Source organism: Cynocephalus volans, chromosome 3, assembly GCF_027409185.1.
Source record: "Cynocephalus volans isolate mCynVol1 chromosome 3, mCynVol1.pri, whole genome shotgun sequence".
In the NCBI taxonomy this organism is placed as follows: Eukaryota; Metazoa; Chordata; class Mammalia; order Dermoptera; family Cynocephalidae; genus Cynocephalus; species Cynocephalus volans.
Genome location: NC_084462.1, coordinates 66279387 through 66306367, shown reverse-complemented (window position 1 = coordinate 66306367; position 26981 = coordinate 66279387). Strand labels below are relative to the sequence as shown.

The window sequence follows — 26981 nt, the reverse complement described above, 5'->3', positions numbered from 1 at the left end:
ATGCGAGTATAGACAGACCCACCACGTCCTCGACATGATGACCCGCTCACCACACAGATTTGCACCAATGCACGCACAGGAGGCACATGCCCTTCCACACACAGACCCCACCTCCTTGGAACCCTCCTGCCTTTTATCTCTGTACAGACCCCCCAAATGCAGCCTCTACCAGATGAGAGAGAGGTTGCGGACATGGCATGTGTGATGTATGAGGTGAGATTAAAATCCCATGTGAAACCAATCTTTAATACAACTCTAACAGCAGTGGGGGAGGGCAGTGAGGAAGAAAGGCTGACAGCACTCTGGCCCTGGTGAGGGGTTGGCCTGTCAGGGGTCAGCCCTGCCACCCCCAGCCTGGGTCCTGGGCTGGTTCTGCAGAGTCCACAGGTCAGAAGCTACTGGGGCCAGCAGGGACCAGCCCCTTTTCTGGGATAGATAGAGGGGGTGTGTGGGATGTCCTCCATCTGGACCTGACAGCCTGCCCCAGGCTCCAGCGGTCCAACCTCCCTCAGCCTAGGGTGACCATCATTCATTCATTCATTCATTCACTCTCCACAAAAGTAAACTAGGTGGCTATATGCCCAGCCCTTGGGGAACTGCCAGGCTGGGCAGGGAGAGGAAATAGGAGGAGATGGGGAACAATGACTTTCCGAGTTGAACGTGGAGGATGTGATGGCGTGAGCTACGTGGTCATCAAGGACTCAGTGTGCTGCAGGAAAACTGTTCTGGCTGTGAGTCAGAAGACCTTGGTTTAGACCCTCATTTCCAAGTTGCATGTAAGCTGTTATGACTTGGAGCAAGTCACTTACCTCCCTGAGCCTCAAATTCCTTATCCATACAATGGGCAGAGTGGTGCCTACTGACAAGGAAGTTAGGAGGCTGGGGTGAGGAAGAGGGTGGGAAATTGCATGGTGCTTAACACCCACCTCTCAAATGTCCGGGAGACATTTGAACCCTGCCTCAAAGATGGGGTGGGATTCCAGCAGAAATTGAGGGGAAGGGTTTTCCGTGGAGAGGACAGTGTAAGCAAAGAAAGGTGTGGAAGCAGACATGTGGAGATGTACAGGGACGAGCAAGTGGGGAGAAAGCAGGAGGTGGGATGAGCAGAGCTACAGGGGATGCTGGGGGAACGGATGGTGGGTGCTATCTCTGCAGGCTTTGAGCTCTCCACTAGCTGTCTCCTCATTAGCTGAGGCTGCTTTGAGCCAGGCTGGCAAAAGGCGGAACTCGTGTCACACTTAGCCTACAAAACCCATCGGAGCATTACATGGGTCTTGGGAGGTGGGCAGGGTAGCCTTGATAGCGCCCATTTTCTGGAGCAGGAAACTGAGCCCCCAGAGGAGGTGAACAACATACCCAAGGCCTCCCATTGAGTCAGTAGCAAAGCCAGGCTAGAATCCAGGTCTCCACCGTATATTTTGGTTTTTCTTGATCCAGTACTCAGCACACAGGTGGAGACGACTTGCAGCACCCTTTCCCAGGGAAACCCACACTGCAAGCTGTTCCTTAGCCCATCTGAATTTAGGACTAACACTGGGCTTTCAGGGCACTGTGTTAGGATCATGGGGAAGCAGTTTGGGGGAGCAGATTTCTTCCCCATATCACACCAGGTCCAGCCAAGACAGGTTACTCAGTGTTAAGCTGACCCCCACAACAGGTACTCATTGCACTGGGTGGTTTGGGAGCAGGGCTGGGATGGCATTGGGGCTGTCAATGGCTCAGGGTCCCAGGGCAATCCCTCCGACCCACTGTAGCTGGCTGATGACACTTAGAAAACAATGTTGCATAAATAGCCCCAGCCCAGAATTAAGCCCTTCCCACCCTATCTGAAGAGTGACTGGGTTACAGCCGAGAAAGTGCAGTAGACAAACTTTGGGCTCGGGTTTGAATTCAGATTCCTGTTCTGCCTCACACTAGGTGTTCCTGAGCAAGTCATTTTACTTCTCTGACCCTATTTTCTCATCCATGAAAGGGGAATAATGATATTGACTTTGAAATGGGGTTGTGAGGATTAAATAATAGGCTAGTCTCACTGCAGTCCAGGACACCTTCTTGGAAGAGAGGGGATTCCAAAGATTTCCAGAACACAGGCAGCCTGGAAGGTATGCTGGATTCGGCCTTGTTGGCAGGAGTGGGCCACACACCCCACGCCACTCCCTCTGCAGGGAGGTGTTAGTATTCTTCCACGCAGGAACTGTTTATAGAGCCTTGATTCTGTGCCAGGCTTGGCCTCTCAGAGCTCTCAGGGAGACAAAGCACCACAGTGAGACCATTGCAGCCATTGGGTGTAGGAGAGGAAGCAGCTGGGCCCACCCTGGGGAGGCTAAAGACACAGAGGAAGGGTGGGAAGTACTTAAGAGAGGAAGGCGGGGAGGAGAGGAATGAGAAGATTTAGTTTAAATCCCTGCTCTGCCACCATCCAGCTCGGGACTTAACCTCTCTCCACCTCTTTTCCTCTCCTGTAAAATGGAGATGACAACAGCACTCCCCTGACAGGACTGCTGAATCGAACTTGTAGTAAATTTAAAGGATATAATAACAGCTCCCCAAACATTAGCCATGGTCAGTATGCCAGGTGATTGGCAGCTTGCCAGAGACAGGGATGGAGGGCTGCATTCCAGGCAGACGGAACAGCTTAGGCAAAGTCCCAGAGGCTTGACAGCATGGCTTCTTTGGGGGAACTTGGAGGTTCTCCAGGAAGGTAGTGAGCGTGGAGGCAGGTGAGGGACCAGGCCAGGAGGGACCTCACCTCGCCCCCCCAGCAGGAAGCGTGCCCTTGGAGTCACTGTTGGGCCAGTGGAGCTGAGGTCCTCAGGTGGACACGGGAGGGGGGAGGGTGCAGACATTATTTTAATCTTCCTCTTAAAGCATAATTGCTTTTTGTCGGCGGGTGTTCCTGGAGACGCCTCCCCACGAGATTGCTTTCCAGGCTCCTCTCTTCCAGGAGACAGGCAGGGCCGGGCCAGCTCCACGCTGCATTAATATGCTGCAAATGCGATTTCATGGCCTCAAATGAGATTAGGGCCAGAGGCTCTGCTCTCTGGTAGAGATGGCAGGCAGTGTGGGCGTGGGGCGGCTGGTGCTGAGCAGGGAATCTGAGAGGGAGGGATCCCAGCCGACTTGGCCTGAATAAGCAATTTCCTGTTACTAGGGCCCCTCAGACCTGCTGGCTTGTCCTGGCTGCAGAGCCGGCTCTGAGGCTGTGTCTTGTGGGCGGGGTGCTCAGGGCTGTTTCCCTTATCCCCAGACTGCTCACAAGCACCTTGAAAAGGGAGAGTGCTGTGATGAAGAACACAGGCTCTGCAGATGGGTGGCCTGGGTCTAAAGCTTAGCTCTTCTACTCCTGGTTCTGCCTCAGTTTTCTCATCTCTAAAATGGGGACTACAGTAGTACCTGCCTCATACGCAGTTGTGAGGACTGAGTTAACATATGTAATATGCATAGAATAGTGCCTGGCACATTCTAAGTGCTCACTAATTGTTAACTATTACTATGAGGTTCCTATACACCAATTATTCATGCACTAGCAGGCAAAGAAGGCACTGAGGGCTTGGACTCTGGAGGAGGAAAGGTTTTGGGGAGCCCTGTCCCAGGCTGAAGTAGCAGGGAAGACACTAACGTCATACCTCACTCATTCGACAATCACCCTCCTGGTACCAACTCCATGCCAAGCAACATGCTGGGCCCTGGGGACATGGCAACCCTCGAGGAAGACAGACCCTATCCCAGACAAGTGGATAGTGGGTCATGAGTCAGGGCTGGGGGAAGGGGAGCAGAGGGACATGGATCTGATGTCCCTGTGGATCTGATGCCCCTAGGGTGGGGACGGGGGCAGTGGGGGAAGGTTTCAGGGAAGATTTGCTAGAGGTTGTGATATTTGTGTTTTGAGGAAGCACCATGAATTATTCAGGCTGGCTGGGGGAGGACAGGCCAGGCATGGAATAGTATATGTGAAGGCCTGAAGCTGGGGAGACCACTGCCCTTTCAGGGGGACCACAACTATGTCGTGAGGTAGAAGCATGGATGTGAGGCAGGGATTGGTGGGATGAGATGGAGGGCCTGGGCGGAGCAGACCATGAAGCCTGCGGGGGTCTCCTGAGAGCAATGGGGCCCTATGAAGTGTGCATTGAAGTGGAGGAGGGACTTGGCCAGATTTGTGGGTTGGAAGAGTTGGAGTGAGGGGACACCAATTTGCTGGAAACTGGTTGAGCCACCGCAGCCTTTCTGTTCTCTGAGTGGACACCCACCCGACCTTGGCAGGGCACAGCTTCTGCACCCTCCTGATGGAAGGGAACGGCAGGCGGCTTCATTGCTCACCTCTTTATTCGGTCTCTTGTTAAGGAGTTGTTGATTTTTCAAAAGAAAAAGGCCCAAAAGCCACCTTGCATCTTTAGCAAAGTAATTTATGACTTGACGAGGGGACCTGGGCTGCCCCAAATGAGAGCTCTGGTTACCAAATGCTGAGAGGAACCATTCAGTGTGGCAGTTAATAAGCACGCCTGCTAAGCACATGGAAGTGATGTTAGCCAGAAATGAGAACACCACGCAAGTCTCCTGTGGCCAAGGCTGCTGCCACAGGTGCTGCATGTTGGCATGACATGGTATGAACATGAGGGAGAGGTCATTTTGGAGCTCCTACTACATGCCAGGGATCCGTTTTGTCCATGACTCTGCAAGAATCAGGAATTTGAGGCTCCTAGGAGTCATATGACTTGCCCAAATGCTTGCAGCAGTGCCCAGCAGAGCCAGGATGAAAGCCAGGCAGTCAGATTCCAAGCCATCAGGCTCTTTCTTGCTGCCCAACTCTTTTTTGCCTACTTGGTGGTGCTAGACCAGGCTATCCCAGGGAGCCCGAGCCCTCAAGAACAAGATGCAGCAAGACAGGGTTAGGACCATTATAGAATCTGCTCTGTGACAAAACATGATACACACAGAGTTAGCACAGTAGCCATTTACTGAGCTGGATAAAGGTCACCTCCACATGGTAAGAAACCAGACAAAGGTCAGAAGGCAGTCCCTCAGAGCCCCCAGGATCCCACCATGGCCCACCCCACCAGCAAGCCCTGAAGCAGCAGCCTACATCCAAGGGACTTAGCTGGAACTGGGAGCAAGCTACCATTAGTGATACCAGTCACGACCCAGGGTGTCATGACCCCACCAGCCCTCAGGGGTTGAACAACCCCATGGCCCATTTGTTCTGGATATAAGTGGCTTCTGCCCTTGCTCACAGGGGCCTGTCCCAGCTGTGACCAGCTGAGCCTCCAGGACGCACCCCCTCACTCTCCTTTGATGCCAGTGTGGGTGAGCTGACTGTCACAGAGCCATCCTCTGGCTTCATTCAAAAGGCCAAATGTTTTCATCTCTAGCCTTGACCTTTTTCATGTTTCCCAGTTTCAGAAGAGAAGGAAGGAGGGTTGTGACTTCTTTCCCTGGGATGAAAAGAACAAGCAGTATGGTTTGGTGGTTGTGACCACAGACTTTGGAGCCAGCAGGCCAGGATTCAAGTCCCAGCACTGCCATCTCCAAGCTGTGTGACCTTGGGCAAGTCCACTTCCTCAGAGCATCTGTGTCCTCATCTTAAATGTGGAGTAAAACAACTACTCCTGGGGCGCGTGGATATAAGGACTCAGTGAGACAGTGCTGGGAAACTTTTGGCACAGCACCTGGCACATAGTAAGTGCTCACTAAATGTTGGGGTGTGCAAAGGTGCTGGTGACGATGACCATGGCGGCTACACAGGACATCAGGTAATCGCTCAGGCCCACAGAGAGGGGCTCATACAGCAGGTACCTCAGTCCAGGTCCTGACAGAAGAAAAGGCATTCAAATTTGGAAATTTGAGGGGAATCTGATAAAAGGACTATTTGCAAACTTGAGGGTGCGGTTTAGGAAAAACATGAGAGTGCAGCACCCTGGGGACAACCACCACCTGGAAGGGAGCTGTACAAGATCCACAAGGTGGCCTCGAGGTGGTGGGAGCAGGGAGAGATGCAGCCAACCCAGAGAACCAGCTGGGGGAGCTTCTGGCTCTCTAGCCCAACCCAACCAGAGCCCACTGATGTAGTCACTACGGGTCAGCTGGCTGGGGCACAGATCTAAGTACGAGTGGGATCTCAAAGCTCTCTGCAGAAACCTCCGAGGCTGGGCCTCTGAGCCAATGTGAGCTCAGAGCAGTCCCCGAAGGTCCTGGCCAAATGGGCTATAGTCACTCCCTCACAGAGTCTCCCATCCTTCAGCCAACAAGTGAGCGCCTACTGCATACACTGCCGGCGTTGAGGCAAATGGCAGTTGGCGCATAGAGAACTTCTAAGGCAACTGCCTCAGTTGATGACTTGTCAGGTCCCCCATACCCCTGCCTCATCTCATTAAATATCAGGAGCGAATTCCCAGCATAAGGGGTAAGGGAGGCAAAGCAGGCAAACACAGGCAGGTATAGCTATGGACAGAGGGACTGCATTTGCTCAGAGCAGGAGAAGTCAAGGAAGGCTTCCTGGACGAAGAGTCTTGAGTGGGTCTCTGATGATAGATTGGACTTAGGTAGGAAAGGAGGGGACATTTCTGGTGAGGGGGCTGCCTGGAGAAAGGTGTGGCCATGGGAATGGGCCTGGAAGCCAGAACTGAGCAGGTCAGGAGAAGAGAGAAAGAGGGGCTGGGATATTTGGGGTGGGTGTGTAGACCCACGTGCTGGGCAGAGATGGGCGGATTTCACCCTACAGCCATTTTTCACTTCTCTGGCCCATTGCTGCTGGGGACAACTTGCCAAGTCCAAGGCTGGTTAACAGGGAAAAGAGTGAGCATGTGTGGAGCATTTAGTGTTAAGTGCTTTACCTGAGTGGTCCATTCAGCCCTCATAGTGACTGATTCTCCCACAATAGAAGCAAGCAAATTAAAGCTCAGAGAGGGTTAACATTCTGCCCAATATCACACAGCTATGAGGTGCCATTTGCTCATACTGCCTCTGTTTCCAACTTAATCCAGTTCAGCTGCTCAAAAGAAAGAATGATGGAGGTGGGATGGAGGTGGGACAGGACTGTGGGGGAAGGGAGGCCAAGTCTGGGGAGAGACACACTTCCTGGGATTTACTGCAGGGTTAGTTAGAACCAAAGGGCTGCCTCTCCAGAATCCAGGCTCCAAGACACAGCATGAGGAAGCGTGGGCAACCATGAACCACAGTGTCAGCCCAGACTCTGCCTGCTGCCCAGCCAACCCAGCACAGAGCCAAGGGAAGAAGCAAGACCCCTCCCTCCTTCCCCAAGAGCCAGCCTCAGGTCCAGCCTCAGGGGCTTGCCTCTCCTGGAGCTGAAGGCTCCCTAATGGCCGGATTTAACCCCTGGCCCCACCTAAAGATGCAAGTCCAAGTGCTCTTGAGGTGGGGTGGGATGGGGTTGGGGGTCAGGGTTATCTATTAGCTGTGAGATTAATCATTACCTGCTTCCCCTCACACTGGAATCTTCCTGAATCACAGAGCTTGGGGCTGGTCCTAGACAGGAGAGCAGAAGTTCCCTCTGAACATTTGGGGAGCAGGCTCATATCCCTGAGCTAGGAGAGGTGGAGCTTCCCTTACTGGGGAACAGGAAGAGAAGGTGGAGTAGCTGGGGCTCCTGCTGCTGTTTAGGTCTTCTCACTGGCATGGAGGAAGCTGGGGGAGGGGAGTGCGGTAGGCGCAGCAGCCAGTGTCCCAGGGGTCCTTGGTCCAGGGAGATGGACAACCAGCAAGTGAGGTGGTGCAAGGACCCTCCGTCCAGGAGCTGCTGAGTGTGCAGGGCCCAATAGCACTCTGGAGCCAGATGGCCTGGAACTGGTACCCAATTGCATTTTCTTCTTCCCAGGCAGGAGGGCCACAGGGCTAGGGACTGCAGTGGCAGAAAACTCAGATGCTAGGTAGGGCAGTTGCAAGACAGCCCAGAGCCTTGGGCTGCAGTGGAGCTGCAGGGCAGGGCAGGGCAGAATGGAGACCACAGAGAGGCAGGCAAGGTGGGTAGGTCATAAAATTGAAGGAGATGCTGTGTCAGGAGCCAAGCGCATACACAGCCCCAGTGCCTAGCTTGCCTCTCCAGGCCCTGCTGCAGGGCCCTGAACTGTGGCATGGAAGGCCCATGGGGTACCAGGGGCAGTGATGGCCCCCCATTCCCTGAAACTGCTGCCCCAGCCTCCTGGCCTAAGCAGGTCTGAGAGGAAGGGAACCATTCACCGAGTCCCTCTCCCCTGTGCTGTGTGTTGTGTTGTGATTCTTGGCCCAGGAAGGAGATAAAGCACAGGCTCTCAGCTAGCCCATTCATGGTCCAGGGAGGCCCCAGCCCCAGCACCCCAGGGGCACCACCCTTGGCAGGTCTGGAGAGGAGGGAGGTCTAGGAGCAGAGGGGAGGGAAGCTCTAGGACTGGAGGGTGGGGGAGGAGCAGGGCTCCTGCTTTCTATCCCCAACCATCTGGGTGAAAGGACCTTGACTGGTCCTTTCAAAACCAAAGATGAGGCCTCAGTTTCTCTTCCTCTAAATTGGGGAGAACCACATTCTCCCTGCCTTTCTCTCTGGAGTCGGGGTGCTGGGAGAAGCTGGGAGACCTCCTCAAACAGTAGGCTCCTGACTCCTGCTGCCAGGTGCCCTTGCTCTTGGGCCCCAGGCCAAGGAAGATGGGAAGAGCCCCCCCAACATGGGGCTTAAAACAGCTGGCAGAAAAATGAGGCAGGACACAGGGGTCTCCCACATACCTCTAAACCCCACCCAGCACCCCAAATCCCTCCTTTCCTAGCCCAGGATTTCCAACCATCCTTCAGAGCCCAATTCAGAGCTCACCTCTCCATGGAGCAGCCCCTACAAGGACTTTCCACTCTTCATTCTGCCACCTCTCTAAAAAACAGAATGTTACCAGTAACATATCTACTTACATGTTCTTCACAGAAGAAACCATCTCTTGAATTTTGTGTTTACTATTATTAAACAAATGGAAGATTAGACCCAGCCATATAATCTCCCTATGGTCAACTGATTAGTCAAGATAAGTATATTTACATATTTCTTTTTATAGCAGAGTAGTATTCCATTGTTCTACATTTTCCATATCCACTTGGGCTGGTTCCAACTCTTGGCTGTTCTAAATAGTGCTGCAATAAACATTGCAGTACAGGTATCCCTTCAACATACTACCATTCGCAGCAACATGGATGGACTTAGAAAAAATTATATTAAGTGCAATAAGTCAGGCACAGAAAGAGAGATACCACATGTTCTCACTTATTTGTGAGAGTTAAAAATAAATAAATAAATATACAAACAAACGGGGTGGGGGGGAAGAAGACACAACAATCACAACAATTCCTTGAACTTGTTAAGTGAACAGATATGATGTTGATGGGGGGCAGGGGGGAGAGGGAGGGAGGAAAGAAGAATTCGTAAAGGGACATGAAAATCAACTACACTGTATATTGATAAATTAAAATAAATTAATAAATTAATTAAAAAATATGTATATCAAATGTAAAGAAATATATATATATATATTGCATGATTCCTTTTTGCCAGGTAATCTAACATAATCATGGTCACAATATCTCATCATAATCATGGTCTTGAAAATTAGGGTGGGACATCATGGAATTCTGCCTACTACATGCAAAACAAATAAATAAATAAATAAATAAATAAACAAATAGGAGATTATAGGTACCCAAAGAGTCAGGATAGCTGCAGATTCTTTAACAGAAATAGCTGTTTTACCAACCACCTGGCAACTTCCTGGAGGGCAGTGTCTGGGTCTCCCCCTTGGCTGCAGTGTGAGAAGCATAGGGCTGGGCACCCAACGCAGTTGGTGGGAATCATTTGGGGTATCGAGAGCAGGAAGTGTGAGGACAAAATGCCACACAGCAGGCAGAACACTGCTCCAGGAATGGGGAGAAGGGTTTTGGATCCCACCCTACTGCACCTGGAGAGGTGCCTGTGTGACTTCAGCCCTGCCCTGTGATATCACACAGCGTTGCCCAGGTGACCCAGCTGGGTGGAAAAGCTCACTGCTTTTTCTGGTCTGGGCAGAGAGAGGGCCCCTCCTCTCTTCACCTTCCTGGGGGTGCCAGGAGTCAATTGCCCAGTTGCTAACCCCTGCCCAGCTGACCATGGCTCAGACCCCCCAAGGCACCTCACTCCACAGGACTTCTCACTGCTGAGAAAGATCCAGGCCCCTGACCTCACCTGTCCACCCTCCCCGCTTTCCCCTGTTTTCCAGGCCCCAGAGCTGGTATATGGCAGCCCCCAATCCATACTGAGGCTCCACACTGTTTGCCATCCCCAAAGATTCAGAGGCGTCCAGGCCAGCCATCTGGGCAGGATTGATGCCTGATCACCCAATACCAGGTACTGGTCCCCAAGATTGTTAAACAAGGCCAAACACTCCTGCCCGCAAGATGATGGGAAGGAAAAAGAAAAAGGTGAGACCTGGGGGCATGGGCTGTGTATCTGCATGAATCCAGCCCTCCTTCTTAGTCCCTTGTGTTGTTTGCTCCTGAATCATGACACGAGTTTCCCTTCTCTGGGCCTCAGTTTTTGCACCTGTGCAATAGGGAGTGAGGTGGTCTCCGTGGCTCTTCCAAGTTAAATGTCCTATGCCATTCGGCCACGTGGGAGCAGAAATACATGGCTCACAGGTAGTGGTGTCACTCTGACTGCCCTTCTCTGGGTTGTTTCTGCCCTCTTGTGGCTGGGGCCACACAGGCTCTGAGAGCCCACTGAGGGGGCCCATCACCCCCTTCAAGGTCTCCCAGGGGATTCCCAGGGCGCTGCCCTAGCCGTGCTGTCACTCCACTGCCCCCACACTCTCCCAGCCCTGACCCTGACCTTCTGAGGTCCAGACCCTCTGTCCCAGGACATAGAAACTCAAATCCCTGGAGAGAATTAGATTTTTGTCTGTTTTGATCACTGCTGTATCCCCAGCACTTAGAACAGTGCCTGGCATATAGTAGGTGCTTAATTAAAGGCTGTTGCAGAGCAGCAAGGCCCTGCCAGGAGGGGACTAGAATCTCAATGCAATGAAATACAGTTCAATATGAGGGCTCCCCTACCTTCCGCTAACTGGCAAGGCTGAGCCCATGCTCTCGACTGTGTCACTTACCTGTGGGGATAGCAGAAAGAGCTAAGACCAAAGGCGCACAGGTACCTGCTAACTGGGAATATGCTCTTTGCAGCTACACTCTTAAACTAAGTAAGCCAAATAGCTGGGGATGCCCAGCCAGGCCCCAGTGTGGTTTCCATGCTTATTACCTTTGATTTTGATATCTCTGGTTCCTGGTGTTCTCTGCCAACAGCCAACCTCTCCCCAGGGTCCAGCCCCCCACCCCGACCCCACCTCCTTTTAAGCCTCCTCTGGAATGTCACATACTCAGGACCAGGCACCAGGCTGGCTTGACCTGGGGGCCCTAAGCTGCCAGCCAGTTCCCACCTGCCCACCAAGCTGGATTTGGGCATCCAGGGAACGTGTGTGGGAGCTCTGAGAAGGAGCTGGAGTTGTTTTATTTAATTCGTAGCTTTGGGAAACATTTTTAATAGCTGGGTAGAGTCCCCTGTAATGATGTTCATAATGTATATATATAGTATTACATATTCATATTTCTTCTTTTGTGAATCCCTAGTTCATGTCTTTTTTGTCAGGATGATATTCATAGATTTCAGTGCTCTTTGTGTATGAGTGATCTTAATCCTTCTATATATATTGCAGATATTTTCTCCTATTTGTCTTTTCTTTGTATTGGGGTAAATTTTGGCCATTATAGAAGTTGGTATGGATTTTTTAAAATGTAATCAAACCTATCAATCCTTTATGATTTCTGAGATTTTTGTCATCTTTTGAAAAGCCTCTCTGCTCCAAATACTACAATCCCTGTTGCTGTTACCAATGAATACTCAGGTTATAAGCCCAAGCGGGTACACATTGTAGCCCAGAGAATGAACCCCACATCTAAAGAAGCATGGTTAGGTTAGAGCAGAGGCAGCAAGATCATGGAGTCAGACAGACCCTGGTTCCAGTTCCAGCTCTGCCCCCATAGCTAAGCTGTGTGCTTCAGTGCAGACTCTCTGAGTCTCTTTCCTCACCTGTAAAAGGGCCTTACGCTGGTTATCATACCTCCTGGGCAAGTTTACATACTAAAACTAGAAGAAACATGAGGGACCATTTTTAACTCAAAGCCCTTGTGATGCAGCTGGGGAAACAGGCCTACAGGGGTCCAATAACTTGCCCAAATGACAGATCAGGGCCAGGCAGACCCCCGGCCTCCCAGGCCAGTGCCCCCTCCCAGTCCAGTGCTCCCTCCACTGGGCCCAGCAAAGCCTCTCCAGCTGGTGCAGCTTTCAGAAGAAGGACCTTTCTGGTGGGTGGAGCTGGGCTTCTCTGCTTCTCATGGCCTCCCAGATTGCTGGGGGAGGAGGGGTGCAAGGGAAGAGGGAGGAGGATGTGAGGATTGGAAGAATCTGTCTCCCTCCACTTCTGTCCCCACCAGAACGAATTTAAGCCTCCCAGCCCCTCCCGTGGGAGCCGAATTCAATGGGCCGCTAACTCCTTCACGGCAGGTCCTGTCCTCTGACTCCCACTCCTGACTTCTCTCCCCACAACACACCTCCAAAAATCCCTAGAGTGATAGGCAGCCCCAGGTTCCCTGGGACATCTGCTGCTAATCCTGGCTTATTGAGGCCAGGCCACCTGTCTGGCTGGGTGAGGCATTGGCATGAGCAGCTTCCGGCCTGCCTGAGTGCCAGGCCCAGTGAAGCAGCTGAGTGCTGCGCTCTGGAATCAGGCAGGCTTTGGCACTCACAACCCGTTGCTGCCCACTGGCTGTGTGACCCTGGGCAGAAAAGTTGCCTGCTGACTTCCGCACCCTAGCAATGTTGTGTGGGTTACCCGAGAGTGGGCTGAGAGGCCAATAGTAAGTTCCCAGCTCTGCTCCCAGCCCGGAGGAGACAGTCAAGGATGCGAGCTCCCTCCCCAGAGCTCATCACACCACAGATGGGTTTGTGCGACCAGAGACTGAGGAGGGTTTCACCACCACCCACACACAGCTCACTGCCCCACATGTAACCCAGCACATGCAATCTCTATTCCCTCATAAATTCTCCAGTGCAGGCCAGGGGTAGGGGTGGGGGAAGGACGTTGGTCCTGATGCCAGGACATCTCTGAGGGAAGCCTACAGATTCCCACCCAGATGTAGGAAGGAAAGAGGGGAAAGCAGAAGGTTGGCAGCCCTGGCCACCATCCCTCCTCTGGGCCTCACCCTTGGCCCCAGGCCCTCCCGGCCCTGCGCCCAGCCTGCCCAGCGGGCACACACCTGCAGGCCTCACCAGGAGACTCCAGCCCGGCAGCTAGCCTCACACCCAGAAGTGAAGCGTGAGCAGTTCTTGTCAACCCCTGGCAAGCTTTATTTCCCAGAAGCCTGTCCCCAAGGGAGGGCAAGGCCCAGAGGAGGAGAGGAGGAGGGACACAACACAAGGCCTGGTCTGCCGTTGACTAGTTGGGCTCCAGGGAGTCAGTAAGAGCCCTTGGACCACTGCCGTGCTTCTGAGCCCTTACTTCTGTGGCCCTGGGGAGCTCGTGACAGGTCCTGTGCCCTCACTGCACCAACGGGAATTGATCACCTCTCCAAACCTCACTGCAGGAACTTCAAGCACATCAGCCACTGGGAAAGCTGAATCCCAAACCATTCCAGACTTCCCCACTGGCCAGTTGGAAAATTGGGGCTCAGAGAAGTGGCCTCAATTGTGGGCAGAGCTAGGCTGAAACCTAGGCCTCTTGAACCCCCAGCTGCTAGTCTTGCTCCTATAGCACTAAAGCAGGAGACCCAAGCTGCTGGGGAGTGGCGTGGGCTGCAGTGATGTGCACTAGAAAGCAGGCAGTCTGACATGGGGAGGGAGAGGCTCTTTGGCTGCCTTCCCCCACTCCCCCTGGCAGGGGTCCCCTCCCCTCTTCCCACTCTTGCCTGGCAGGGGAATAGGGGAGGGGCAACTCTCATCAACACCTCTGTAGATGGTGACAGGCCCTGCTGGGTCCTGAGGGGTGGGGAGGTACCCTCCTCAGTCAGAGAAAGGGAAGGGATCCTCTGTAGGACTGCCACTTCTGGGGCTGGGGGCGGGTGGTATTCTCACTTCCTAATTAGTCATCTTGTTAGGCAAGGACCACAGCCGGCACCAGGAAGGCTAAAGGAAGTGGGGGTGCAAGACACAGGGATGACAGTCCTGGGGCGACATCTGGGAAGAGCAGTCCAGGCAGAGGGAACAGCCAGGGCAAAGGCTGGGAGGCAGGAGGGAGTGTGGTGTGGGAGAAACAGAAGGCCTCATGGCTGCAGGGGAGTGTGCAACAGGGCTCTTGGGACAACAGGAGGTCAGTTTCCTGGGCCAGATCTTGTAGGGCCTCATGGGCCATTGTAAGGCTCTGAGAGGAGCTGTGAGCTGCTACAAGATTTTGAGCAGAGGACTAATAAGGTTTGATTCAAATTGGTAAAGGATCATACCAGCTGCTATGGGACATGAGAGGGGGTGGAGGGAGGGCCAGAAAGGACACAGAGAGAGCACCAAGGAGGCCAGCGCTGACATCCGTGTCTTGCACCCAAGTGCTTGCGCTTGTGGCGGAGATGGTGAGAAGGTGTCAGATTCTAGATGTGGTTTGAAGGTCAAGCTGACAGGACATGCTGACGGATTGGATAAGGGATGTGACGGGGAGAGAGAGGAATCGGAGGAGTCCAAGGTTTGGGGCTTTGACACATGGAAGAACGGAGTCACCATAAGTTGGGGCAGACAGAGGGAAGAGGAGTCTGAAGAGAAAAGGCGATGTCAAGAGTTGGGCTTCAGGCTCTTAACTCAGATGCCAGTAGATGCCCCGGGGAGCTGTCCAAGGGTATGTAGAGTAGCATGGGGCTCCTAGGTCACAAAACTGAATGAAGCAACCTCCCTAAAGTCCTCAGGGCTCAGCAGACCCTTAAGCACTCTGCCCTTCCCTTTCCCTCTGCCCAAGGCTTCCCGCAGCCAGGAGGGGCAGCACTGTGCCCAGGACCCCCAGGCTCGAGGGGGGGAGCAGGGTGGGTTCCAGACAGGCTGGTCCAAGCCCACATCATTTCTCATTGGGGAAACTGACTCTCAGAGCGTGGCTGCTTTGGGTCCAGGGTGGGGCAAGGCTTCAATCTCCTTCTCCTAACTCTCTGCTCATTGGAGCCGGCCCAACTGAGCCAGGGAGGCTGCTGGGGCTGCCATCTGGGCAAAAGCTAGCACAGGATCCAGCTGCTTGCTGCCCTCTGGGCCTCAGTCTCCCCTCTGTGTAATAGAACATCGTTCTGGACCCCCACCTCACCAATGCCTGTGGTGGAATGCAGGGTCTGAAAGGATGAGGGTCAGCCCCCCAGGGGCCTCTCCTGTCCTCAACCTGAAGAGGTCCACTGCTCCTCTCCCAGGGCCAGGAAGGTCCTTCTCTGGTTCTTCATCAGCTGGTGCCAAGGGTAGGGGAGGCCTCCTGCCAGGTGAGGCCTGGCAAAGGTTAATCTGGGTGAGCTGTGTCAACTCCAGGCACAGGGAGTGGAGAGTCAGCCAGCCAGTGCAGAGGGAGGACTGGGACACCCCCTGAGCCACAGCAGCCCCACATCCACACCCCTCCCCATGCTGTTTATTCACCACACGTACCCCCAGCTCCAGCACCCTCCTGACTCCCCACCACCTCCCAGGTCAAACTGAGCCTCCTCTGGGCCTTGGAGAGCTCCCTCCCCTCCCCACTCGGCTGCTTCGCTCCAGCTTCTGCTTTCTGGCTCGTCCTGCCTGGCTCCACTCAAGCATGTTCTCCAGCCCTTTAAGGCCTCCTCTTCATAGCCGCCTTCCCTGGCTGCCCCAGCCAGCCCTGGCTTCCATCTCCTCTCAGCAATTCTCATCACGATGGTCCTTTGGGCCATGAATCCACAGGACGTGAGCTGTTGAGCCCCTGCACATGCATCTGCTCAGGGCCACTGGCCTAAGAGGCCCCGTGCATGCACAGTCACCTCTCCTCCTTCCTGGTCCACAGGGTTCTCTGGGTTGAAGATGGCGGAAGCTTCTGGGACAGACACATTCATTCATCTCCATTAATGTGTTAAGTGATTCCACAGATGTGGATATGCTTTGTAAACTGTAAAGTGCTGTGCACAGGAGGGACCTGAGGTGACAGGTGGACTGACATGAGGTTACAGGAGAGACCAAAGAAGGTGGCCAGTTGCTAGGACCTCAAAAGCGGGTGGGGTTTAGGAATTACAGGCAAGGGTACCTGTAAGAGCAAAGGCTTAGAGGTGGGACCAGACTTGAAAGGTGAGGTGGCCGTCCTCATTCTGCAGGAAAGATCCAGGACTGGGGGAGAGGCAAGAGAAGCACTGAGAGATGTGGGGTGGGGGACAGAGGCAGGGAGAAAATGGAGAAAATGGAGAAAATGGGATCTTTGGTTCCAGAGTGGGTGGAGGAATGACAGAGGGGAGCTGTGAGGAGGGCTAGATATTATAGAGAGGCAGTACAGGGAGGTGCTGCATTGGAAAAAGCCCCTCATCCCTGGCTCTCCCCACAGATCGCTGAGGGCCCAGAGCCCCCCCTGGACCCCTCCCACAGCACGGAGCCTGAGATCAGCCACCTGTCTCCCTCTAATAAGGAGACCATCATGGTCAATCTGCATGGTGCTACCAACCTACCTGCCTGCAAGGATGGCTCTGAGCCATGGCCCTATGTGGTAGTGTAAGTAGCTAGGTGAGAGTGGGGCAGGGGATGTATTGAGGCTCTGAGCAGAAACCAGGGGATGAATATTTGGAATATGAGCACCCCAAGGTTTAGGACTGGGACTGTGATGAAGAGCCAAGTGTGAATCACATAGGGGCTGTGGGCTCTGCACATGGGAGGCCTGACATCTTCTCTGCTACATGGGAAGCTGCTCACCAGGGCTGTGGAAGGAAGAGTACCAAGGGGTCCAGACAGCACCCCTTCATCCCACATCCAGCTGGGCAGGGCTTGGCCACAACTGGACCTCAGCGGAGCAGGGCCCTTGCATGCAGAGGCCTGGGCTGGGCTCAGAGGGGGGTGATGGTCAGATGAAGGCAAGACTTGGACACTGCCTCTCCTGGCCTCTGGGTGCCCCATTCCACCATGCCCAGCCCTAGGGTAGGGCCCTCATAACCACCCTCCCCTGTGGTCCCCACCTTTTCTTCAGTCATTTCCTATCATGGGGCCCTCCCTAGTTCTTGTTCTTTAATGCACCCCACATCCCCCTCCTGCCAGCTGTTGTCAGAGTACACACCTCTCCAGCCTTGTGTCCAAGGCCTGCCATACCATGTCTGCTGCCCACTCATGGGCCTCACTTTTCCCAGAAAGGCCAGTGGCAACACAGTCTCCATCTACCCAAACTTTGCTATGGTTGTTGGACATTTGCTCAGTCTTTACTGTGTCTGGCCTCCCTTAGGCCCTTCTGCAGACTTTTGGAGCCTCTGTAGCCTCTCCCCAAGCTATACTACCCTTCCTCTCCTCCACCATTCATTCAGTTCCTGCCTACAGGCTTTTGCCCACATTTTCTTTTGGGGAGTGCCCGCTCCAGGCCTCTCACCAACACCTGCTGTAATTCCACCTTCGAGGCCTTGCTTGTGATGCCTCCTCCTCCAGGCAGCCACCAGAGTTGAGCTCTCTCTCCTCTGGAGCCCCACAGCAGTAGCAACAGTGATCTGAAACACTAAACGTAAATCTGGTTTATGAGTTCCCCTTCTGTACTCCAAACTGGGGCTCCCTAAGGATGGATCTCAGGTATCCTTCTCCATTTCCCCAACAATGTGCCCACCATACGCCTCAGCGCAGACTTAGGGGCCTGGGCATGACTGAGGTATAAACACCTGGTTTTCTATGACAGCAAGCTTGGGTGCAGGGTGGGCACACACAGTTAAAGGGGGTAGATGTGCTAGAGACCAATAGGTGAAACATTGGCCTCAAAAGCCCCTTTTAAGCCAGTTCAGCTCCTCAGCCCTTCCCTCCCCCAACTCCATTTGGGTGGTGAGGGAAGGACAGGTGGCTGGGAGCGGGCTTGGCAGGGAGGCTGGTTTCTAGCTGGGAGCTCGCCTTCTCCCCTCAGTTATTTCCATAAACCAATTATCGCCGATCATCTCAGGAGATTGAGGCTCTGCCTGTCACCAATCCAGCCTGGGCGGTGGGGCGGGGAGCTGGGTGGCCGTGTTGCTCCTTGGCAGGCATCACGACCCTAGCCATCACCCCGTTGCCATGGGAACGTGCGGCTGGGAGCCTAGGCGACCCAAGCCAGAGCTCGGATGGGGCCGTGGAAAGCTGGGCACACCCCAAGTCCGCCTGCGCCCTCCCAGGGGTTGCTGCAAGTTTTAGGGGTGCAAGGATGGAGGACACAGGGGAGGCGGGAGAGGTGTCACTGCACCCCTCTCCACACCGGGAGCAGGGCCTGGGTCAGGCTGCTGCCTGCGTTCCAGGGCTCCAGGCAGAGCAGCCATGGGCTGGAGGTGGTGCTAATGAGATGCAAATGGAAGGAAAAGGGACGGCTTCTGAGAATGAAGGCCCAGCTGTCAGGACCTGAAGGGGGCTTTCTGTGCTAGCACCCAACTCCGGCGGGAGCCCCAGAGGGAGGACACAGACCCTTAGAGGTCCCAGACTCTGGAAAGAATTTTATATTCCTGTATGTTCTAATTACAAAAACACAATAACAAAGCATACAATAGGCATGAGAAAGTCCACTGGGGTATTCATTTTGTTCGTAATGAATATTTCAATGCTTCTAAAAATATTTATTTATCCATAATGACTTAAATGGAAGAACTGAAACTGTAAAATTCGTAGAAGAAAACATACAGAAAAAGCTCCTTTACACTTGTCTTGACAATGATGTTTTGGATATGACACCAAAAGTACAGGCAACAAAAGCAAAAATAAAGAAGTGTTTTACATCCAACTGAAAGCTTCTGCACAGCAAAGGGAACAGTCCGCAAAATGAAAAGGCAACCTATGGTATGGTATGGGAGAAAATATTCTCACACCATACATCTGATAGGGAGTCAATAGCCAAGATGTATGAAGAACTCATACAATTCAATAGCAAAAAACAAATAACTCAATTAAAAAATGGGCAAAGGACCTTGAAAGACATTTTTTCAAAGAAGACATACAAATAGCCAACAAGTATATGAAAGGGTACTCAGCATCACTAATCATCAGGGAAATGCAAATCAAAACCACAGTGAGATACCATGTCACACCTGTCAGGATGGCTATTATCAAACAGACAAGAGATAACAAGTGTTGTTGAGGGTGTGGAGCAAAGCGAACCCTCATACACTGTTGGTGTGAATGTAAATTAGTACAGCCTTAATATAAATTAGTACAGTATGGAAGTTTCTCAAAAAAACTACCATATGATCCAGCAATCCCACTTCTGGATATATATCCAAAGCAAACAAAATCAGTATTTCAAAGAGATATCTGCACCCCTATGTTTACTGCAGCGTTACTGACAATAGCCAAGATATGGAATCAGCCTAAGTGTCTGTCAACAAACGAATAAAGAAAATGTGGTATATATACAAGGGTACTTCAAAAAGTTCATGGAAAAATAAAACTAAAAGAGAATATGAATATCCCTCGTGTGTATAAAATGGAATATTATTCAGCCATAAAAAAGAGGAAATTCTGCCATTTAGAACAACGTGGATGAACCTAGAGGACATTATGCTGTGTGAAGTCAGACACAGAAAGACAAACACCGTATGATCTCACTTATATGTGGAATCTAAGTTGAACTCACAGATGCAGAGAGTAAAAAGGTGGTTGCCTGTGGATGGGGAAATGGGAAGATGTTAATCAGAGGGTACACACTTTCAGTTCTAAGATGAATAAGTCCCAGTGTACAGCATGGTGACTGTGGCTAACAGTATTGTACTGCATACTTGAAATTTGATTGAGAGTGGCTCTTAAGTGTTCTCACCAAAAAAAAGCGGTAACTATGTGATGGATTTCTTAATTAACGTGATTATGATAGTCAATTCACAATGTATACACATATCAAATCATTATATTGTATACTTTAAATACATACAATTTTATTTGTCAATTATACCTCAATTATGCTAATATATGTATGTATGTACGTGTGTATATAATTCCACACTCTTTCTAAACATTTTTTTCTCATCTCTTTTCTGGTGTCCTGAGCTTAGTCTCCTGGCTTGGTTTCCTGCTTTCCACCATCCCTGTGGTCTCACCTCAGCCTGGGAGTGGGACCCTGGGGACCCCAGTCTCAGCCTGGTTCTGTCCTCTCTCTGGATCTGTTGCATCCCTAGCAAGCAGGCCTATGGTTTGGGGGTGGGGGAAGCACAGGCCTGAGAGTGCCCCAAAGCTGTTCACTCATTCACCCGTCTAGGAGCTGAAGAGTCTCAGGCCCAAGGATGGTGCCTCCCTTGTTTGGGGTATGGCCACCTTCAGCCCTGTGTAGGCACCAACCAGTAAGAGGGCGCCTCCTCTAGTGGAAACTATTCCAGACCAGCAGGTACACTTGGTTCTTCTTGTGGTTCTGCCTCTCTCCATCTAAGCCACTGATCTGCCTCCAATCTGACCCACTTCCGCAATGAAATCACTTTCTCTACAGTCGCCAGTGACCATCATGCCTGACCCTACGTACAACAGGCATCTCATCTGGCATGATCTCTCAGTGGCATAGCCCCTGTGACCACTCCCTCTCTTTGAAGTCCATTCTCCTCCAGGATACCCCACTCTCTTATTTTCCTCTAGGCCACATCTCTTTATTTCTTTGACAGGCTTGTCTCAGGGTCCGACCCTAGGTCATGTTCTTTCTCTAAACTCTGTCCGTATGATCTCATCCCCATTCTGGCGTCAGTCGCACATTCTTTCACCCCCATCCGATCTATCACCATGTCGTGTCAATGTCTCTCCCGTCTCTTGAATTTGGCTGCTTCTCTCCACCATCCCCACCACCCACAGAGACTACTGCACTATTTTTCCAACCACATTGGTACATCTAATCCGGCCCTCCTGCAAGCCCCCTTCAAAGGCAGGTTACCATTCGGTGCTGTGATAGCATGGTACCAAAGGAACCCAGTGGCTTCCCATTGTTCCCAGGGTAAAAAGGATTCCAGGCCCACATGGCTGGGTCTTTGCCGGCCCCTACAGCTCCCCAGCAGCATGACCCCCACCTCCCTCTCTTTGCTCCAGCCACACTGGACATCTCTCAGTTCTCTGAGCATACCCCGTTCCCTCCCACCCTAGGCCTTTGCACTCTCCCTCCCCCAGAACCTTCTCCCTTCCTCTCTTCGGATCTCAGCTCAGTCATCACCTCCTCAAGAAAGTACTCCCTGATCTCCTAGACCAGACCAAATACCCCCACATTACATGTTTTCATGGGACTGCATACTTTGGCAGTGTCACCACTATGTTTGATGTGATTATTGGCTTTTCGTCAGTGCTCCCCCCACACACACTGTGCCCCACTAGTTCCATGAGCAACTGCTGTCTGTTCTGCTCACCAATATATCCCTATCATTATATCTCTATTTTTTTGTTTTGGTTTTGTTTTTGTTTTTTGGCAGCTGGCCAGTATGGGGATCTGAATCCTTGACCTTGGTGTTATCAACACCACACTCTAACCAACTGAGCTAACCAGCCAGCCCTCTATATCCGTTATTAAACACAGTATCTGGAACATAGGAAGCTGGCAATAAATAATTGTTGAGTGAATGAATGAACCTGGCCCTGTTTCTAGCTCGTTGTGTGACTTTGAGAAAGTAACTTCACCTCTCAATGCCTAAATGCCTTACCTCGGAACCTGTCTCAAAGGGCTGTGGAGATGGTGGGGCCAGACAGTGGGAGATGCTGGCAGATCTAAAGCATGACACAGGGGTGAGGGGAGTCCTTCACAGCACTCACAGTGGGCACGTGAGATCTATCAAAAGAGAGCTACAGGCCAGTGGAAAGAAGTCAGACTGGGATCAGGAAGACTCAGAGTCCGGCCACTGCCCCTGACTCCCTGTGTGATCTCAGGCCATGGCCTGCCCCTCTCTGAGCCTCAGTCTTCCCACAGCCAGGATGTAAGCTTTGGCCTCCATGCTGGTGTGGCCTGCCTGGCTGCCTTGTGCTCTGGCCTGGGAAACAGTTTCAGCTCTTTAGAGGCAAGAAGAGCCCCAGCTGTGCCACTTGAGACAGATTCTACACCCAGGTCTGTTGGGCCAGTGCCCAGGCCAGGGTCTCCCCTGGCAGGCCTGGGCCTGGCTCAAGGCCCTGGTGCCTGAACAGTGCCCAGCACCTGTCTCCTAGCCTGGCACAGAGAGACCTGCCAGTCAGAGCGCAGCAGGGTCCAGGAAGGCAGTGGCACTGACAGGTTGGAGTGCCCCAGTGGGCAGGATGAGATGTGGGGGAGGGGCTAGCCAGGAGATGGCCTGCAGGGTTCTGACCATTGGCCAAAGGTGGCATGGCAGGGCTGCCAGTGCTGGCAGCTGTTTCTTTGGCCACCTTCTGCCCAGAGCTAATGAGTGGGGACAGGGCCAGTACTGGGAGGGGAAGGTGCCACTTCCTCTGGGGCAGGCTTGGCTCAGCTAGGACAGGAGGGTGGGGCAGAGTTCAGGACCAGTTAGAGTCATGCTCAGAGGTTCTTTGGTTTTCTTGGATAAGCCTGAGAGCCTTGACCCTGGCCCAAGACTGATCCTGGCCTTGGTCACAGACTGAGCCCTGACCCTGGTGACTAATTAGAGAAGGTATTGAAAGTAGGACATTTGTTCAAGGTTCTGGTAAGAGGGAAGTTAAAGAAAATTATATTTACCAAGTGCCTACCATATACCTGGCAAATGTGCTAGGAGTGTATGCATTTCACGTAATTTAATCACCACCTGATAACATTATCCCCATTTTACAGATAAGGTTCCTGAGTCTCAGAGCATTTCCAAGGTTACAGAACTAGTATGGATCCAGGATCTATGATCCAAAATCCTAAAGTTCTTTTCACCTCACTCCCCGCCTTGGTCTTTCATGTAGTGGTTGTCCCTCTTGGAAGGGAACTACTGGCATCAGGGTCCTAGCCCAGACTTCCAGAGAAGACGTAGTGACTGGTCTGGAGACCCATCCTCCCTGTCTGGCTGTGGGCCTTTAGCCAAGGGCCCCTGAGGGCAGGGATCTGGATGGAGTGGGTGGAGGCCCAGCATGACTCACAGGTGGGCTTGTCTCAGCAGTCAGAGAGTTGGGCTCAGCAAAACTAACAATAATATGGTGACAGTGACAGTGATTATGGGACAGTCCCAGGAGTAAGGCAACCCCCATTTGTTGATTATATCTCACTCTAAGCTCACTAGAAGCTCAGTTATCCATGCACTCTGGCTCTAATATAGCAGCTCTGGGAGGCAGGTTGCATTATCCCCATGTGATAGTCAAGGAGGCCAAGGCCCAAGGGAATGAAGGCACCTGTCTGAGGTCACATGGCTGGCCAGTGGGAGGGAAGCAGATGAAGAGAATATTCCCATCTGGCCTCTGGCTCCAGCAGAGACCAAGGCTCCTTCTCTCCCAGCAGGACGCCCATGGGAAAAGAGATGAGGTTGGGGAGCATGCCCTGGGTGGGGCCTGGAAACCCAGGGTCTTCATAGCCCCTGCAGGGCCCCAGTCTTGTGGCCTCATTTCCTACCCACACCTGCTCCATGTGACATCAGTCCTTCGAGACTCAAAGCCTCAGAATTTTTGTTCAGTGAGAACTTCCTTGCATCTCAGAGCTGTAAACACAGCTGGCGTCAGTGGTTGAAGGAGGGTTGGCCTAAGACACCCAGCCAGACTAAAGGCACAAAGATTCTGTCCAGATGTTCCCCCACTACCACCGCCCAGGGCCCCTGAGTTCTTCTCATGCCTGAAACATTCATTCAGACCCAAAAAGCATGAGCTCTCCCTCAGGGGCACTGAGGAACAGTCCAAGAGGGCGATGCTTGCCAGGAGAAGCCAGTGTGTGCATGCGGGGAGGTCGTGGGCAGTAAGGCAGGCCAGAGGGCGCCTTCCTGGCGTCATTGTGTTATGCATGGGCTGTCTCCTCTGCTTAGTCCTGAGCATGAACAGAGCTGGGACAGGGCTCCTCCTCCCTTCCCAGACATCACAAGCAGTCAGGAGGTTTGGTCCTCCCTCCAGGCTTTATCTGGCATCCCTGTGCCCCTGCCTGGCCCCCATGGGCTTCAGGGTCAGATGCCACATGGTCTAGTGAAGAGTGAGGGAGGGAGGCTCTGGGTCCCAACTCGTCTCCTCCTGTGCTGGTGCCCTCCCTGTTTCTGTCATCCCCCATCCCTACACACATACACACACACACACACGCACACGCACACGCACACGCACACACACACACACACACACACACAGTCAGCTTCCATCAGCAGGAGCTACACCAGGTATGCCAGAATCAAAGTCTTCAGGGCCTGAGCCAGTTATGTAAATCCTGGAGTCAACCAGCCTGTAAGGCAGGAGGGAGTAGAAGCCACTGTGGCAAACCAGAGAGCACGTGCTCCTTCCAAGGGACAGCCTCGCCTCCTCCCGCTGAATCTAACAGGGGATACAAGGTGGCTTGTCAGCTCTAAATTTTTCAAGAGCAGCAGAAACCCAGATTTCTGTGTGAAATCAGCCAGCTTTTACATGCAGACCAGACAACTCTGCTCAGTTAGGATCTCTGGCCCCTCATTGTCCTCCCTTCCTGAACAATCAACCTGGCAGATTCAACGCACACCCAGCTGCGCTGACCTGTCCTCTGCTCCCAGGGGAGTGACTTCCCCATGGCTGCACAACCTCTATGCTTGTATGAGTGGGCATCCCCCCTTCTCCAGGCACCCTCTTTCCTCTCTCTCAGGACAGTCCCCTCTCCTGATTCCCTTCTCTGTCTCTGGCCACTCCACTGTAGGATCCTCTTTGTCCCCATCGTGCCTGTAAATGATGCTCCTGGCTCATTTCTAGGCCTCTCCTCTGCTTCTCTACTCTCCTTCACCCCAGGTTTCCCCCTTCACTCGTCCTGAAGGTCCTGGAATCCTTGGAGCCAGCTCAGGCCTCTCTGCTGAGCTCCAGCCCCGTGGACCCACCTGCCAATGTGTATCTCACCTCAGACCCAGACTTCCCTCTCCTCCTCTGGGACCCCACCATCCATCTAGAACCTGTGACACACAGAGCACCATTACCAGGGAGGAGCTGAGCTCAGAGGTGATTAAGGGATGAGTGACACCATCAGCTGCAGTGGGGCCAGGAGCCAGGACTCACACCCACGACCCGGGAGCCTGCACACTGAGCCAGCTCTCTGGCCTTCAGCATGACTGGCCTAGGAAGGCTTAGGAAGTTGTGGAGGTGTGCTCTCCCTTCCCTGCTCCCATGCAAAGTGGGGACAGAGGAGAGGCCAGCCCTGAGTTGCGGGAGGTGCTGATGGGCATGACCTGCAGCGTCCTCCATCACTCATTGTCTGATTTCCAGGTGGCATTGGGTCTGTGGGAAGCGCTGTGTGCATGCCGGGAGCTCTGTGGGTATCGGAGGAGCAGGGTCTAGGGACCGGCCCAGCACTATGGCTGGGTCCTCTTGGGATGGTCCATATGGCCAGGAGAACCAGACCCAGGCCCCAGCCACAGTGCCCGGGCAAATGGAGAGGTCAGGATGCAGGGTGGGCCAAGGCTCTCAGTCCCCCAGGGCTAGGCTCTGCTTTCCCCCTTTGGGAACATGCTGTTGGGACAGAACTTGGGATCTGAAACCTCCTCCTAGCCAAGAGCTGATTCCAGGGCAGTTCTGAGGAGCTGTCACAGTTTAGAGCAGGTCCCAACTAGTAGGCTAGTTGGGCTGGCATTGCAGTGGCAGAGAGGAGGGCTGCGTCTGTCTCCACGTGATTTTCCAATGGTCTATCCCCTCTTCCTTTATTCAACACTGTGTCCAGTCTCAGAACTGAGCTCCAGCAGTGGCAAGACAGGTCCCTGCCTTGAGGAGCTTACCGCCTAGTTGAAGGTGGGGGGAGGCAGGGGAGAAAACAGACGATACTGTCCCTACTCACTTGTCCTTTGCCCACAATTTCCAAAGAAGGTGGCTGAGCAGGCTCCAGTCCCCAGCACTTGGGTATCAGAACCCCTCAGGAAGGCAGGTCTCTTGGGAAAGGGCAGAAGGCTGGACTCTGGGTCTAAGCAGGGAGTTGCCTCAGTCCTCAGAATTTGGACGGAGCATCACATGGGTTAGGCTGGAAATCAGAATCAGAGTGATTCAGGAATCAAAAGAATTCTCTGATTTCCACATGCCTCCTGCTCTGAGGTTGCATTCTCATGAAAGACTGAATGTTCAGAGTCAGTGGTCCATTAGGAAGGACCCCAAGTTATGGCAAGACTTGCCAAAGATTGTCTCACCCAAGTCTGTACCTTGCCAAGGGACTGTCATTCCATCCCCATAGGGCTGTGGTGTTGATTGACAGTTGGACCCGGCTCTCCCTGCCTAAGAAGACAGCCCCCAGGGACTCTCACCAGCTAGGCCACAGGATCAACTGCAGGTTGACACTCCAAAGGCTGGCAGGTGGTACACACAGGGGCTCTTTTTGGCCCTGCAATGTCTCCAGCCTCTAACAGAGAAAAAAATATCTCTGGAAAACAAGTAAATTCCCCTTCCTGGGAGAGGGTAGAAGGAGCGACAACGCCCAACATACCAGCACTTGAGTCTGACTTTGCACCAGTCACAAAACTCTGCGGGCTGTGATTTTCTCCTGGGCCATGTGGAAAGAATAGCCCTGCCTAGCCTGCCTCCCTGAGGGCCAAGGTGCAGATGAGGGGTGCTTGCTGACCCTGAAGGGCTCCCCCAAGACAGCTGCAGCTATTTCAGATGAAGTGCAGGTAGGAAGGGTGTGGGGAAGCACCATTCTTGCTTTACAGAAAGATTTTCGCCATTGCCAGAGTGCTCATTTCAGAGTTCTTGGAATGTGCCCTTTCTTATTTCCAGAGCAGCCCTTACTCCTGCAGACAAGTGCAGGGAGAGGAATGGGCCT

The 26981-nt window shown here is 52.8% G+C and overlaps 1 protein-coding gene across 1 annotated transcript in view; it reads left to right on the top strand.

Annotated features, from left to right (window-relative positions):
- Positions 1-26981, top strand: part of CCDC33 (coiled-coil domain containing 33) — a 107839-nt gene that overhangs the window by 8589 nt on the left and 72269 nt on the right. The window contains exon 3 of the mRNA XM_063091761.1: positions 16548-16702. Within this exon, the coding sequence (XP_062947831.1) occupies positions 16548-16702 (155 nt within the window). The remainder of the gene's footprint in view (positions 1-16547; positions 16703-26981) is intronic.